The sequence below is a fragment of the Pogoniulus pusillus genome, chromosome 14 (assembly GCF_015220805.1).
Source record: "Pogoniulus pusillus isolate bPogPus1 chromosome 14, bPogPus1.pri, whole genome shotgun sequence".
NCBI lineage: Eukaryota > Metazoa > Chordata > Aves > Piciformes > Lybiidae > Pogoniulus > Pogoniulus pusillus.
Window position 1 is genome coordinate 5,446,195 of NC_087277.1, and position 17,043 is coordinate 5,463,237.

At 37.2% G+C, this 17,043-nt stretch overlaps 1 protein-coding gene across 1 annotated transcript in view; it reads right to left on the reverse strand.

The window, feature by feature from the left end:
• CSMD3 (CUB and Sushi multiple domains 3) overlaps nt 1-17,043 on the reverse strand; it is a 483,827-nt gene that overhangs the window by 180,658 nt on the left and 286,126 nt on the right. Inside the window, exons 20-23 of the mRNA XM_064154172.1 lie at nt 16,601-16,717; nt 9,790-10,005; nt 9,020-9,208; nt 4,150-4,319 (exon numbers count right to left, since the gene is read on the reverse strand). Coding sequence (XP_064010242.1) covers nt 4,150-4,319; nt 9,020-9,208; nt 9,790-10,005; nt 16,601-16,717 — 692 coding nt within the window. The remainder of the gene's footprint in view (nt 1-4,149; nt 4,320-9,019; nt 9,209-9,789; nt 10,006-16,600; nt 16,718-17,043) is intronic.

A 17,043-nucleotide genomic window follows, 5' to 3' on the forward strand; every position in this document is an offset into this window, starting at 1 on the left:
TTGGTGTTCTTTTCTCTTTTGGTTTAGGTTCACATTGGCCTGCAGGACTGTTTTGGGGTGGGCTGGGCTTTTTTTAAGGTTAAAGGAAATTATTCATTAATTAGCACGGTGTATAGGTACATTTTTATTTATGTTGAAATCTACTTCAAGAATTTGTTTAAGCTTGAATTTCAGTAAAGGATACCTTTCATAGAATCATAGAATCAACCAGGTTGGAAGAGACCTCCAAGATCATCCAGTCCAACCTATCACCCAGCCCTATCCAATCAACTAGACCATGGCACTAAGTGCCTCATCCAGTCCCTTCTTGAAGACCCCCAGGGACGGTGCCTCCACCACCTCACTGGGCAGCCCATTCCAATGCCAATCACTCTCTCTGTGAAGAACTTCTTCCTAATATCCAGCCTATACCTACCCTGGCACAACTTGAGACTGTGTCCCCTTGTTCTATTGCTGGTTACCTGGGAGAAGAGGCCACCCCACACCTGGCTATAATGCCCCTTCAGGTAGTTGTAGACAGTAATAAGATCACCCCTGAGCCTCCTCTTCTCCAGGCTAAACAGAAGAGTCAATTAAAAAAGTGTACTTAAATCTTTTACATAAATGAGTGCATCCTATATTAAGCTGACTTCAATACAGTGTTCATCAACAGCAACAGTGAACTACAAACATTCAGGCAAGTAGAAGAATGGCAACAGGTAGGAAAACTCTTATACTTTGGAAACTATGTAAGCATCTGAATTGATTAAAAATACACATCAAAGGTTATTCAGTCTTTTAATGGAATTTTACCTGCATAGACCTAGTAATCCAGTAAACACTGGCTGATAGAAAAAGTAACACAAATTATATGATTTACACAGGATCACAGGATGTCAGGGGTTGGAAGGGACCCAAAGAGATCATCAGGTCTAACCCCCCCTGCCAGAGCAGGACCATAATCTAGCTCAGGTCACAGAGGAACACGTCCAGATCTCCAAAGGAGGAGACTCTTCTTTAACTTCTTTGCCAACATTTTCATCCACCAGTTCCACTCAACAAAGATGCATTCTGCACTTCTTAACCAAAGTCTGCAGCTGAAAATACAAGCTTTAACTAAGAAAGATGATGGAGTTGCTTCATTTGTATTTGAGGATAGGAAGCCCTGTCTGGGGCTGTTATTTAAATTATTTTAATTTCCAGATGGTGATTTCCTTACGCTCCTCAGTTTTTAGTTAAAAGGGAATTGCACACTTGCTACATTATCACTCAGGTGTTTAATCCATGACTGGATGATTGTTTTATTTTTTAACCTATCTTCATCTCTTAACTTTCTTACCTTGGAGATTTGTGGTGGAGGGGAAGCAGCCCCAAAACTGAGGCTTCACCGTGCCTCTACATGCCCGGACATGTTCTTCTGCCAGGACCCACGAGGCAGCAAACAAGTTGCATAACACACACACGCGCAGTCCGTGTGTCCCTGAGGTCTGGGCAGGTAATCTCCTATTGGGAGGTCCAGGCATGTCTCTACTGCCTATTGGGGCAAGGTTTGGCTTACGGCCAACCTGATTGGTCATTTTATATGTCCAGATGAGCCACGAATCTCAGCCCAGAGTCCATAAAGAGGGGTGCACAGCAGCACCACGTGTTCAGACGGTCCAGACCATTCAAAGCGTTCAGAAGCTTAGAGCATGCAGACTCATCTCTGATCCATAGCAGCACCTTGCTGCCCTGACCTGCTTGCATGGCCTAGACACAGGATCAGGCCTTACTCACTTGCAAGCATGACAGAGGTTCAGACCTCATGCATTGATCTCAAGGCGCAGTCAAGCTACCTGCGAGCCCTTTGAGAAGCAGAGCACATTCATGCCTGCACCATATATATATGGGGAGCCGAGAACCCCCTGCCTAAGCCTAGAGCTATCTTGATTTATCTATGGAGCATAAATCTCCCTGCAGCACGGCATAGACCCTGCTAGCCTGGCATAAATACTACTTGCCAGCTATCCTGTAAGTCTGGAAAGATCCAGGCACAGCAGACTCTCAGACAGTCTGCAAACCTGCAAACACAGCCTGCCAGCTGTGAGACCGTGTCAGAAGCTACACGGACAAATCCTTCTCCTGCACCTGGGAATCCTGCCAGCTGACCATCCCTGGACACACGGCATCCAGAAGAAGCAGCAGCAGCTCTAAGGCAGAGATCACCCCGGGGGAGAAGGTTAGAGAAATTCTGTTTAACCCAGAGACTGGGAACCAGTCATTCCCTGCAAGCCGAGACAGACTCCAGCTGCAAAGACCCCAAGTACTGGGCACATGCTGAGACAGAATAATGATTAATACCTGAGAACAACACAGCTAAGTAAGCTTTGATTCCTTTGTAATATAAGTTATCTCTATCTGAGGAGCACACACAGTTTCAGCCCTTGCTGGGCAAACACTAGAGTTGTTAAGAGGCGTTAAGCCTAAGGGAATTTCTCTCTATCTATAGTTGTTCATAATTTGATATTTTCATTTAATAATCAATCCCTGTAAATATATCCCAAGCTATTTTCATAAACTTTCAACATAAACCTGGATTTCATAGTGGTTGGGGGGGGTAAAAATTTGTAAATATTAATTTTAATAAATAATTTTATAAAAAATCAAAACTGCCTCAAATTAATTTCTCACCTCCCCCTAACAGAGGAGGAATAGAGAAAACCCCTCCATGACAAGATTTCCTGTAATTCAGTCAAGATATTAATATTTATAAACATTTACAAAGCAGTGGCTTATTAGGTAAGTTTACAATATTTTACAACTATTATTGATTCATTTAAATCTAATATCTTACTCCTGTAGCCAAAAATGCATTCCCTAGTCATCAAAACAAACAAATTAGGTAGTATTTTCCCTGTGATTTCATTTTGATTACCAGTTTTACCAAAGGAAAAAGAAGCTCCTGCAAACTTATCTTCAAAGATACTTTACTGGGATTAATGTAAATCAGTCAAAAAGTATGCAAGAAAAAAATATGTGGATAGCCAAGGCTATTTTCCCAATCCTGAAGGTATTAATGATAAATATATGATGATAGCCACATTCAAAAACCAGTCACACATCAAATGTTCCACTGATTCATTTCTCAGCTCCTGGACATGAGAACTAATCAACAATAATAGGAATCAACAGACAACTTTAGAATTAGGTCCATAAAAAGCGTCTTGGAACGTGTGACTGCTGCTTTCTGTGTCTCAAAACAAGTCTCCTTTATCAAATGGTTCTAGAACTCTGTTTTTCTCTTTGGTGATTCTTTTAAATGCAAGGTATTCTCTTCACCTGTAGCTGAACAAGACTATCACTTTGCAGATGTTTCAGGTCACACAAGATTAGAGTTATTAAAAAGAGTAAATCTCATGTTCAAAATATAGTACGTAGACAGTGTATTAAATTAAGCTTCTGGGTGTAATGTTTATTATGTTTATATCACAGATTAAGTTATGAGGACATTGGGGAAGAAAATAAACTTGTAAAAGGTGTAACAGATTGACATTTACCACTAAGAACAGAATACAGACACACATCAATGCAACACTGGGTTTGTATCTAGTAAGAAATGCACATTTTAAGAAACAGGTTATGGTAACTTCCCAAATTGCTTAATTTTTAACATATTAGAAATGGAACTGGTTTAGATACATATATTCTAAGAGACAGAATCATAGAATCATAGAATCATAGAATCAACCAGGTTGGAAGAGACCTCCAAGATCATCCAGTCCAACCTAGCACCCTGCCCTATCCAATCAACTAGACCATGGCACTAAGTGCCTCATCCAGTCTTTTCTTGAAGACCCCCAGGGACGGTGCCTCCACCACCTCCCTGGGCAGCCCATTCCAATGCCAATCACTCTCTCTGTGAAGAACTTCTTCCTAACATCCAGCCTATACCTACCCTGGCACAACTTGAGACTGTGTCCCCTTGTTCTATTGCTGGTTACCTGGGAGAAGAGACCAACCCCCACCTGGCTACAATGTCCTTTCAGGTAGTTGTAAACAGTAATAAGATCACCCCTGAGCCTAGATGGTTAATATCAACTTACTTGATACTGTAGTATCCCAAATAGATAAACTTTAATATGGGGAACTTCAAATTCAGAAATAACAAATAAATGTTAAGTGCTTACATACCTTAAGAACATCTCCTTGGGCTAAGTGAAATGTTCTGGCAGAAATATTGATTCCTTTCCCGGCTTGTACCTGAATGCTATAAATGCATTCATGATTGTTTTCATAGTTAAGAGGATAATTGGGGGACAGTAAGATGCCTCCATTATTTGTTGTGGATGCTCCACATTCAGCTGCAATTAAAAGAAAATGTTAAGGCATATTTTAATAGAAAGCATAAATATGTTTAGTAATGGTAATAATGGGAGTGTTAATGCAACCTAGTTCAACACTCGTAACATTTATTGATATCTAACATTCAATTTCAAATACATGTTCATGAGAGTGAATGAAGGCTACAATGTTTCTAAACTGCAATAGTTTAATAAAAGTTTGTTATATAGTATGAAGAGTTGTAATAATATTAATGGTACTTCCTATAATTAGACCATTTTAAAGGCTCCTTCTTGAATTATACTTTGAAGGAAACATCCTTGGTTTTATTTCTCCAGTACAGAAATCCACAATGAATTTCAAAGAAAGCTAAAGTAATCCATAAGTTTCTATGTTTATGTATTTATATATGTATGCAAATGGTTTATTACAGATTAATGAAAAAAAGAAACATTTTCACTAATGATAATTTACTAAATTGGCCAATATTATAAATTAAAAATAGAGAACTATGCTCTAACTAACAGCTAAACATAGAAAAAATAATTCCCTAAATAAACAGAACAATTTCCAAGGGAAAAATAAAACTAATTCACAAAAAAGGAATTAAATGGATTTAAGAATTAAAACTAATAAACAAGAAAGTATATCCAAGTAACAGTCTTAATGTTTCTAAAAAGAAACCTTATAATTGAGAACTTTCATAAGTAAGTTTAAGTACAAAAACAATTCCAAAAGCATAACACCTCCTGGCAACGCTACATTAGCTATTAATAACCAACTTTTATTTACTACCATATTTTGGACTTCTTACAGAATTTTAATTAAGATATTTTCAGCATGGTATTTTACCAGACATTTTACCAGATGTTTTAAATTAACACTGAAAAGCTGTTATGAATCTTTCCTTCCATTTTTATTCAGTTTTGATATTATAGACTTAGAATCATAGAATAGAATAGTAGAATGATAGAATCAACCAGGTTGGAAGAGATCTCCAAGATCATCCAGTCCAATATATCACCCAGCCCTATCCAATCAACTAGACCATGGCACTAAGTGACTCATCCAGTCTTTTTTTGAACACCTCCAGGGATGGCGACTCCACCACCTCCCTGGGCAGCTCATTCCAATGCCAATCACTCTCTCTGGCAACAACTTCCTCCTAACATCCAGCCTAGACCTCCCCCAGTACAACCTGAGAATGTGTCCCCTTGTCCTGTTCCTGGTTGCCTAGCAAAAGAGACCAACCCCCACTTCCTCTGTCTTTAACAGATTTAAATTAAGCACACAACACTAAGTTTTCTGGGTTTATGTTTGTTTTCAGGATCACTTCAATATGCTTGCCATTTATTTCACCTGGTCTCACAAGAATGTCCTTTAGTTCCTTTACCCTGATAAATTACTTAGTTTATTTCACAGAATGCAAAACTGGATTATGCAGATGTGATGCATCTACTGGACTGAAAAGGTATTTAAATAACCTATGGTACTTAAGAGATCTCATTGATTATTAGCATTATTATAAGTTCCTACACCAGACTTGTTTGTGCAAAACCAGGACATTCAAATATACATTTTCAATATGAAGTTTACACATTATATTCAAAATAAGAAAATAAAGTTAATTAGCAGTTCTCTCTGTATGTAGCCAAAACATTGCCCAGAAAGCCAATCAGATACAGATAAAAGCAGACAAAATGTTTGATGGTTATATTTAACTCAACAGAAATACAGAACAAATACTCCCAAAATTCAGATGTCCCAACTTTTCTCAGAGCAGTTGGGTACACAATCTAGACAGAAGTAGAAGACTTTGTAGTCCACATGACCATGTTTATCCTTTTATTTCATTCCAAAATAAATAGTAATTTGCAGCCTGAAAATATATAGGTAAGTTTGAACTACGTTAGAATCAAGTAGAATCATAGAATCAACCAGGTTGGAAGAGACCTCCAAGATCATCCAGGCCAACCTAGCACCCAGCCCTAGCCAGTCAACTAGACCATGGCACTAAGTGCCTCATACAGGCTTTGCTTGAACACCTCCAGGGATGGTGACATCTTTCCAATTCCAGCCAAAAGGCACAAAGTAATTATGGTATCAATGTGATCCAACAACTCTGGTTTTGTCCAAGCTGTAATTCCAAACAAATTGTTAAATCTGAACACAACAGTGAGCCAACTGTTAAGACACTTTTAACTAATATTTGAGAATCTTGCTACGTTGTGGATGTCTTGTTATTGGAAGTGTTCAAGGTCAGGTTGAGTGGGGAATTGAGAAACCTGTTCTCATGGAACTTGTCCCAAACCCATAGCAGGTCTCTTGAGCACAAACTTGTTTCAGCAAGTGACAGAAATAAAGAAACTGAAGAGACAAGCTAGGGTAAAATTCAGGGAAAATGTGTGGAGGGAAATATACAAGAGATGAAAGAGAGGGCAAACCACTTTTTTTAAGTAACAGTAAAATCACAAAATAACTGAAAGCCTATGATGAGCCTTTAAAAGCATACTTAGAGCTGTTAGCAGAAATTACCACCATTTCTGCACTCTTAATGTTTCATTTTAATAACATTCCCTACTCAATGGAAATGAAACTCAGGTTGGTTTTAATGCAAATCCACTTATCCCAACTGAAACTTAGAACCTACCATAAACACTTCACTGGAAAAATATTCCAACATCCCAGCTGGAATTCCATAAAAAGTTTAATTCATATAAAGTACAAGGATGTGATACAATGATTTAAGTAAATCAATGTTTCCAGATTTATAAGGTCACCAGAGTTTTTCCAAGTGGTTTGGGTAACCTGAACAACTTTAGTACAGCCAATCCTATGCTGATTGAGAAAATGAAAGGAACATTGCCTTCTTCAATTAACAAGAATAATGTATTTTAACTTTTATACTTCCTTTTATAATGTTCCAAAAGGTCAGGCACACAAACCTAAACATGATTTTCTCTACAATGAAAACTAAATAGCTTTTTTTTTTTCATTTATGTTTCTGCACAAGTTCTTCTTTACTGATAATTTATTAATTCAATTTCAGTATCCTACTGCTTGCAGAAATTTATTAGTCAAATTTAACCTCTCTCCACAACTGCATGCATTCATTATTATTCTTATGGTTAAAAATTCATCAACCACATCAGAAAAATTATTTTTATTCATGCATTATACTAACTCAGTTTCTAAACCACAATGTTCCTTCTGCATATCTGAGATTCAGGACATTTGTTATGCCAAGGGAAGCTTATCATGATAAGCAACCTTATTGCGGCCTTCAATATCTGAAGGGGGCCTATAAAATAGCTGGGGAGGGACTTTTTAGGACATCAGGGAGTGACAGAACTAGGGGGAATGCAGCAATGCTGGAGATGGGTAGGTTCAGACTGGACGTGAGGAGGAAGTTGTTAAGCATGAGAGTGGTGAGAGCCTGGACTGGGTTGCCCAGGGAGGTGGGTGAGGTCCCATCCCCGGAGGTGTTTAAGGCCAGGCTGGATGAGGCTGTGGGCAGCCAGCTCTAGGATAGGGTGTCCCTGCCCATAGTAGGGCAGGGTTGGAACTGGATGATCTTTGTGTTCCCTTCCAACCCTGACCGATTCTATGATAACTAACATTATGTAAGAGGAAGCATATAATCAATCAGGAACTATTATACAATCAAATTAAGAAAGAAAGGTATGTTTTAATACATGACTTCATGTAACTTCATAGAAGTATTTTCATACATAAAATTTTTGCATATATCATATACACTTGAATATATATATAGACAGACAGTTAAGTAATTATTTGCTTTTTTAGAGATTTGCTGTTGTTTTAATGGTTTCAAAAGAACCGAAAATCAAGACACTGAGGAAGAATTCAGCTTAGTCAATAGCAGCCATTAAAAGTTTAATTTCTAGTCAGAGCTACCTCTACAAGGAGTGGAGAGTAGTAGGAACCACCAGAAAACGTTTTCTGTCAGTTAACAGTATCACAGTATCATCAGGGTTGGAAGAGACCTCACAGATCATCAAGTCCAACCCTTTACCACACAACTCAAGGCTAGACCATGGCACCAAGTGCCACGTCCAATCCTGCCTTGAACAGCCCCAGGGATGGCGACTCCACCACCTCCCCGGGCAGCCCATTCCAGTGTCCAATGACTCTCTCAGTGAAGAACTTTCTCCTCACCTCCAGCCTAAATCTCCCCTGACGCAACTATCATTCTAAAAACAGGACAACCCTGCTGAGGATATTCTGAGGATGTGGTTCTCTAATTTCCACAGGAAGCGCTTCTATAGATGGACTTAGTTTTATGAACTAACTCTAGCTTAAATGCTCTTACTACATATAAAAATTTAGTAATAAAAGTATCCTGTGGAAGCCTGAGTGAAAATAAAAAAAACAAAAACAAAAACAGTTATTAGACATTTGAACTGATAAATGCTGATTTAAACTTATACACAGTTTTCCTAACATATTAATCAAAATAAAAGGAGTTAACATTTTGTCCTCAGTCTGAAATGTTCTCAGGTATAAGCTATGAAGTCCACTGATCATTCCAATACTAAACACAGTTTTAAAAGATTGAATAAAATGACTAAGGAGGTATGGAGAATGTGAGTACACTAAAAAGTATAAGGTGAATTACCATGCTTTTCCATGCTGTAAATCTGCAAATCCATGGACAATGACTACACATACAAGCAAATGAAAGCAGCTGACCACGTACCCACACACCTTGGCAGAGGTGCACTCCATACTCGTCGGCCACCACCAAGACAAATAATTTCTGAAGCTCCTTCTAAACGATATCCAGACGAACAGGAGAACGTCAGAAGATCTCCCACTCCAAAATTAAATCCTACTCTGTTGCCAAATTGTGGAATCCCAGGGTCTTCACAAGGCTCAAGGTTATACTCTGGAAAGAAGAGAGCAAGGCATTTTGTCTGAGAGAAAACATCATTTTTGTTATCAGTCATATTTCTAATCCCACAGTCTAGCAATTTTTGTATATTTCCACTTGACCAACAATGCAGATTTCATATTTAAAGACAAAATGTATGCATCAGTGTTAAAGTGGCAATTATACTACATTGAAAAGTATGAGTAATGAATAAAGATGCATAACATAATGTGGCTTTATCACTCTTGTAAGAGCCATAAATGTTCCAGGTACATAAAACAATGGCATAGCATAAAAGCCTAAATAACTGACACTTGGACTGCAATTTCATTAACTAAAATTAGATTAGTTATGTTTCTTTCCCCTTGACAACAATTTAACAGTTTATTGCCATCTTATTTATCATGTAGCAGAAATGCCTCTACAGAGGCATACAGGTTTGCTTGCCTTGAAATTATTGTGCTTCAGAAACAACTTAGAGAATTTTATGATTTGGTATATGCACTCATCAAAATTACATCAACTTAATTATTTTTCTTTCTCTTCATATGATTTTTTTTTTTTCCAGGAGTCAGATAGTGCAGATATGTCCTTACCAGAGAAAGAAATATTAAATCCTTCATATGATATGGAAAAATCTGAAATAAAACGCAGCTGAGCCCTGAAATTTCCATAGAGGCCAGCGTTGATTGGTGAAGGAAGCTCTGAGCCTGTAAGACGTGCTAAAGGCTGTGTGAAACTGCCATTCTCTGTTATTAGTAAGTAGTCATGATGATCCTCCAAATGAAAGGTGTAGAAGGTGAACTGCACTCCTGTTAGAAAAAGCAGAATTAGATTTACATATCACATATCAATCTAATTAAGCCAAGTATTAAATGAATGTGTTTCGTTATAAATCACGCTTCAGGAAAATAAGATTATCTATCTTTTTCTTTAAAAAAATATCAGTATCTTTTCCCTGGTTTTTAGTATTAAAACATCTTTGGCAGGTCTTCCTGGTTTGGCAATACCTTTCATTTTTACCTTTGGCTGCAAAATATGGATTTTTGATTTATGGAATAAAAAGAGATAACGCTACCCATTTTATGCCAAAATCCAGTGATGAACTACGTATGTAGACAACTAAAAAGTGGTTATGGAAGAATGGGAAAAGGAAAGTTTTTTTACAGCTGCCAGTATCTTTGTATGACAACAGTGAAAGGGCAAGTTACGAAATGTATGACATATTTTAATGGCACAGAGTAACAGCAGTCCTTCCTCTCAATGAGATGTGGCATATGTCAGCAGCATGGTTTTTGCAAACCATGAGACATTTAGGAAAGAAGATCTATCCTGGAACACAATAACAATAAAAAGACTTAAAGGTCAAGACAGGCAATTAAATTACGTTTTCTGTGGTTCTGTAACTAAGAGTTAGACCATGATCTTTGGGTAGAATGCACAGAAAAGTCAACAAAAAAGATGCAGCAGAAGACATTAGCTAATTTAAGGGATTATTGAGACCTTTAGTGTAATACCATTTTCAGGGTCATCATCTGTTATAACCTAATGATTCAGGATCTGTAAACACATCCAATGATGTAATGCTTAGGAAGATCCATTCATGTGACTGAAAACTAACACCAGATATGAAGATTAATGATCATACTCACACAGACAACAGATTTTTAATAGTAGACATAATAAAAAGGCAAACAAATACTTCCCCTCTTCCCACAAAGAACATTTTAAAAAGGGCAGCAAAACCCAGCACTGAATGTAGAGATATTGTGCTTGACCCAGTCATCCACATGTAGGAACCATAAGCCCCTTTAGGTGTTGAGGATGATCTTTTCCAGAGTTCACATGCAGATTTAGGGGGTATTGTAAGGGCAACTGGAAGATAATTGGAGCTTATAACATTGCCTAGATAAGGATGTTTCAGTATAGAAAGCAAAACCAATAAACAAGGGAAGTAATAAATTGCATACATATAAGCTTTAATGATCAGGATTTAGTGGAGACAGTGATACCATAACTCTTATGTTGCTGACTGACAGGCCATTGAATATATCAGAGTAATCTTGCAGCAGTTCAGTCAGAATTTAGCAACTGATTAGAATGGGCAAAAGAAGATTATCTTGGGTCTCATGGAAATTGGAAATTTACAGTGAAGCATTTAAGGGAATTTGTGAGATTATGTAAAATCTAATATGAGATTTTTAAGTAGTATTTGGAGACTTCAAAAGTTTGTAGGGGAATGTTTAGAGTCAAAGACAGGTAAGGAGAGAGATCATGATGGATAAGAGAGAAAAAAAGTTCAGGAAGATGAAATAGTGTTAAGCTTCTCTTACTAATCCGCACATCTAACCACTGCAGCCTCTTTAATCTTTTTAAACTCTATTCCTAACTGCTTAGTATTAAAGCGTGTCCTCTACCCAGAGTGTGAGCACATGTGTGATCACTACTGAAATTTACCATTGATTACCTGGTGAGCAAGATGAGATCAGGGCAAACAACTGGAAAAGAGGCACTGGTCACACAGGGTAGCACCTGGAGGGAGTGGGATCGGGGGCCAGCCCCTGGGTCAGAACCTGGAAAGTTGTGGAAGCATCTGCATGTGTAGGTCTCTGTTACTCCTAGCAAACTCCTGCTCCCAGTAGCTCAGCTACAGAAAAATGATTTGGCTGCCTGTTGTAGCTTTTATCGTTTCAGTACTGTTGGTGTTTGTGTGGCAATGAAAACACTTTATCCATGTTAGTCTGTGTGACCATCTCGTGCTGTCAGCTGGACAAAAATGGGAGCAACAAGAGAAATTCTTAGCATTTTAGATAACTCTAGATTGTGCTTCTTTTTAAAGAAGCCATAGAACTATTTGGCCTTTTAGCTCCACCCTCCATCCCCAACTTGCTGTAGCTTAGGGAGCCAGCTATACACTCACTTAATTAATAGCACTGATAGAAAAATTACAGGATTACATTGTTTAATGGGGGAAATTACATGATCCAAGAAATCTGGTCTGCACTTCTAAAAATAGGAAATGATATGAGAGAAGCTACTCATCTGCTTTGACAAGCCTATTCATTTTTCCAGATTATGTGACAGTAAAAATTACAGGCTGAATTTTGGTATCAAGGTCAGGTTAACTTGTCCTTTGACCTAATGCATATCAGTTCAGCTTTGGGATTGATAAACTCTTCAATGGTTTAATTTTTTAATCAGTTTTACATAGAAGACAGTGTTGAAAAAGAATCATAGAATCAACCAGATCTTGGAAGAGACCTCCAAGAACATCCAGTCCAACCTAGCACCCAGATCTATCCAGTCAACTAGACCATGGCACTAAGTGCCTCATCCAGTCTTCTCTTGAAAACTCTTAAAAGAATGTGATATGAGAACAATGAGGGTGATGTTCATGCCACAGTTGCTGCATCTACTGCACTCAACGTTAATTTTGGCCATTTTTATGCAAGCATGCATACTGCAACTTCAAAATCAGAAATGTCAAAGAGATTTATGGTAGTGACCCAAAATAATGTGATTAATGTAAAATCAAAGCTGAACTTCACTGAGGATTGTTCAAACATCAAACTCAAGGTTTAATTTAAGGGAATGTTTCAATCAATTTTCCAGATTCCCATGACATTTTTATGCAAAACCCCAAGGTATATTCAAGCAGCACCTGTACAATTTAATTTTCTCCAGAAAATATTCTAATCACATTAATATGCTGTGTGACAGATTGTGTCTTCTCCAGGAAAGACTTTCAAAAGACATGTTCAGGTAGACTCATTCTGACTCACACAGCCTTTTGTTTAAGCAGAGAATGTTTAAAATCCAAAATGAAGGCAGGAAGACATAACACTCTGATGTAATTTTCCAGTATTAAGGTTCAGGCTGTTGGAAGACAAGCAAATTAGCTATTCTGTTAGTAAATGGTTTTAAATACTTCATTGAGAGTCCACAAATATCACTTGACTATACACTGAACTGCACACTAACCACACACAAAATAATTGTCATTACAGAAGTTATCTTTCCTCTTCACAAATAATACCACTTGCTGGAAGTATTAATTATATCTAAAATGCAGGTTCTATTCCCCAGTTAAATTTAAAGACAAAACCAAAATCAACCATTAAAAAAAAACCCACAATGACTTGATATGCTTTTATTATGGACATTCAAGTACAATGATCCACATGTACACAAATGAAAAAGTAATTCTAGAATTAGACAGCTTTGAAAACTTAAAAGTAAAATATACATATAATGCAGATTATGGTATTTAAGACAGCATATATAAACATAGAAGATATTTTTTTATCAGCAATATGAAATATCCAGCAGTAATTTACAACTCTTAGCTGAACATATGCATTTCATTGCCTGTTATCATGTTAACAGCAATAGGAACTTCCAACATAGAGATGGTTGTTTAAAAATATTACCACACAGAATTCTGGAACTACAAGTTTCTTTCTTATTAGTCTCACATTAAACTACCAAACTTTGACTGAACAAAACAAAAAGTTTATAGAAAACTGTTTGGGCTTTTTCTTAATCATATCAGTAGCTAATAGCCTTTAGAAGATATTCCTTGAGATTCTACACATTTCTCCTCTACTTTAAAAATAACATATTCATGGTATCCATCTAAAATTTAGCCATTCAGACTGCCCATAGCCCCTTGGGCATTAGATGATAGAGATAAATGGGCACCTTCAGAGGATGCTTCATTCCATCTACTTTAGATACCTTTCCAGAGTGAGGTGACATATCCTAAAAAAGTATGTTTGCTCATTAAACACACAAGTGGCTTAATGGGTTATTCAGGATAGAACTTCAGAGATAGAAATCCAGCTAAATTAAGCAAGCCTCTGACTTATTGTCATAAAACAAAAGCAGTGTTCCGCATGCAGTAGTACAGGAAGAGCTTAAAGTTCTAATAACCTTTTTTCCAAAAGTAATAAAACATGAGAAGTTCATGCAATATTTTCTATTTCATAGAGCAAATTTTCACTCTTCAGTTGTTTCCAGAGACTTTGAACAGCATAAATCAGTGCCCCAGTCAAAATATGAGATAGCATTCACATTGAATGCTTTGTTTTTCACCTAACATTTCCTTAAGACAATATAAAACTTGACACAAACAAGAGTGTGCTTGTATTGATGAGTATATGCACGTATCAGTGCATATGTGCTTACAAAGAGATATTTATACTCTCTCTTTTCCTGCATATTTCTGCATATTTTTTTTCTCCAGGAGTCTCATTATAGATGGTGTTTTGTTTTGTTTTGTTTTCAATAAGCTTGACTAAAATGTATTCCTGTTGAGAAATTCAGCTGTTATTTATTCAAATTTTATCAGTACTTCTCTAGCTGAGGGTTCAAGGAAAAAAAAAAACCACAACAAATAAATGACAACAAAAAGAAGTCACCAAAAAGTCTTCTTAATATTCAAACAAAAATGTTCCCCAAGTATGTTAAAGAAAGGATGTTAAAGAAAAATTACTTAACCTGGTCTCATATTTACTGTAGAATTTAGATAACTCAGTCATAAATTACTCCATGAAGCTAAACTCCTTTTCATTCCTGGCATTTCAGCACCCTTTTTGTAAAACTTGGGCTGATTGTCCAATGTTTTTTTCATTCATGGTGCAAACTAAATGCATTCAGGGCTGAGAGTTTTCTTGCACTTGCTATGAATCTCACTTGATTATCCAGTAGAAAAGGCATATTCTTCTCATAGCCTTGCAAAAGATCCACATCAGCCTTACGTTCATAGAACACTAAAAGCTACATGGTGCAAATCATAGAATAGTTTAGGTTGGAAGAGACCTCAAAGATCATTCAGTTCCAACCCCCTAACATAGGTAGAGACACCCCCCACTAGAACAGGTTGCTCAAGGCCAAATCCAACCTGGCCTTGAACACCTCCAGGGAGGTAGCATCCACAGCCTCCCTGGGCAACTTGTGCCAGTGTCTCACCATGCTCACTGTAAAACAATGTCTTCCTAACATCTAGTTTAAGCCTGCCCTCTGCTTCCCCTCATCCTGTCATTACAAGACCTTGTAAATAGTCCCTCCCACTAGAACAGGTTGCTCAAGGCCTCATCCAACCTGGCCTTGAACACCTCCAGGGAGGGAGCAACCACAACCTCCCTGGGCAACCTGTTCCAGTGTCTCACTGGAGAGAACTTCTTCCTAACATCTAGTTTGAATGTCCCCTCAGCCAGTTTAAACCCATTACTCCTTCTCCTGTCATTACAAGACTTTGTAAACAGTCCCTCCCCAGCCCTGTGTAGGTCCCCTTTACATACTGAAAGGCTCCTATAAGGTCTCCTCAAAGCCTTCACTTCTCCAGGCTGAGGAGTCCCAATTCTGGTAGCATCTGATGCAGGCTCAGTAATTTCAAAATGCATTTTCACTCAAGATACTTAAAAGCAGATTATATTGACGCAATGTCACCACTTGGTATTAAAAAGTGACTGTGGAATAGCTGCAAAACAAAGTTTTAGAGATACACTTTGCCACTTTAATACTTTACAAAGTTTTAAATGGGACATCCAGACAGAGTGATTTAACATCTATGAGAATTATAGCATTATTTGTGCAAAATAGAACAAAGAAATCACAGATCAGCACAATTCTTTGTGAGGGAAGCCTTTTTCATGTTACCAACAGCTCTTAGAGAAATACATCATCAGTATACTTTGTCAGATTTTTCATGCCTTCACAGAGACAATTGATGAAATTCACAATGGAACTTGTCTCCCTTCTCCCTTTCATTCCTTCTCTGTATTCTTTGCAGTGTTACAGATGCATTTTTTTGTATTCATATCCTATCCTATTTATATTCAATTCCTGACACCTATCTCTATTTTTCTCCTTCCCTTAATGTTTAATTCTCATGCTTATCCTCTAGCTCTTTGACTCATAGTATAAGACTACTATGCAAATGTTCCCTCACTTAAAATAAAATACCAACAATTTTTTAAGCAACTCATTAACTTCATTCTTTTTATGTTATAATATTAACATCTTCACTTAAGTCTTCAATCCATATTCTTCTGTTGATACCAAGTCTAAATATGAATTATCGCTTCAAGCTAGCATCTCTCTAATTTCCTCAGTAACACAGAAAAAGCATTCATCCTCTTTCACATGTATGAATTAATGTGTATATATATCCAGCTGTCTGTTACTTGGGCTATAAACTAGTGATTTTCTGTTCTGTGGAAAGCATCAGGGCTTGGTGCACTTCTGGAACTCCAGGAACTACTTACAGCAAAGGCAACGCCAAAATCAGCAATCCAGTTCCTAATTTATTGCTGATAACTTAGATCCAGAACATTGGAATTAAAGATTTATTCATATTAAAAAATATTATAATTAAAAAAATGGGAAAGAAAAGGATTTATTTACCTTTTCCATGGGTAACATCCACAGTCCAGGTACAATTGAGTGAATTTGGATACAGATCAGGATAACCAGGCGACAAAATTGTTCCACTGGGTCCTCTAACATCTCCACCACATAAGGCTAGAAAAAACACAGAAAATCAATACAAAACTTACAGATGAGAGAAAACAAGAACATTTCATAAACTTCTGTCTTTAAAATGACTTAAAAGCAGTTGGTCAAATGATACAAGTTCACATAAAGTCTATTTTTACACAATATGACAATAAATAACATGTATTTTAATAGGTACTAAGAAAATTAGAGCCTAACTGCCTTAACTTTTTGTTTGCTTGTTTGGGGGTTGTATTCTTCTCTTCACAATTTCTTGAGACTCTAAACGTCATGATTTCAGCTGGAATGTGAAGGCAGAAGACAATGTGGAACCAAACAACATCACTCTAGTC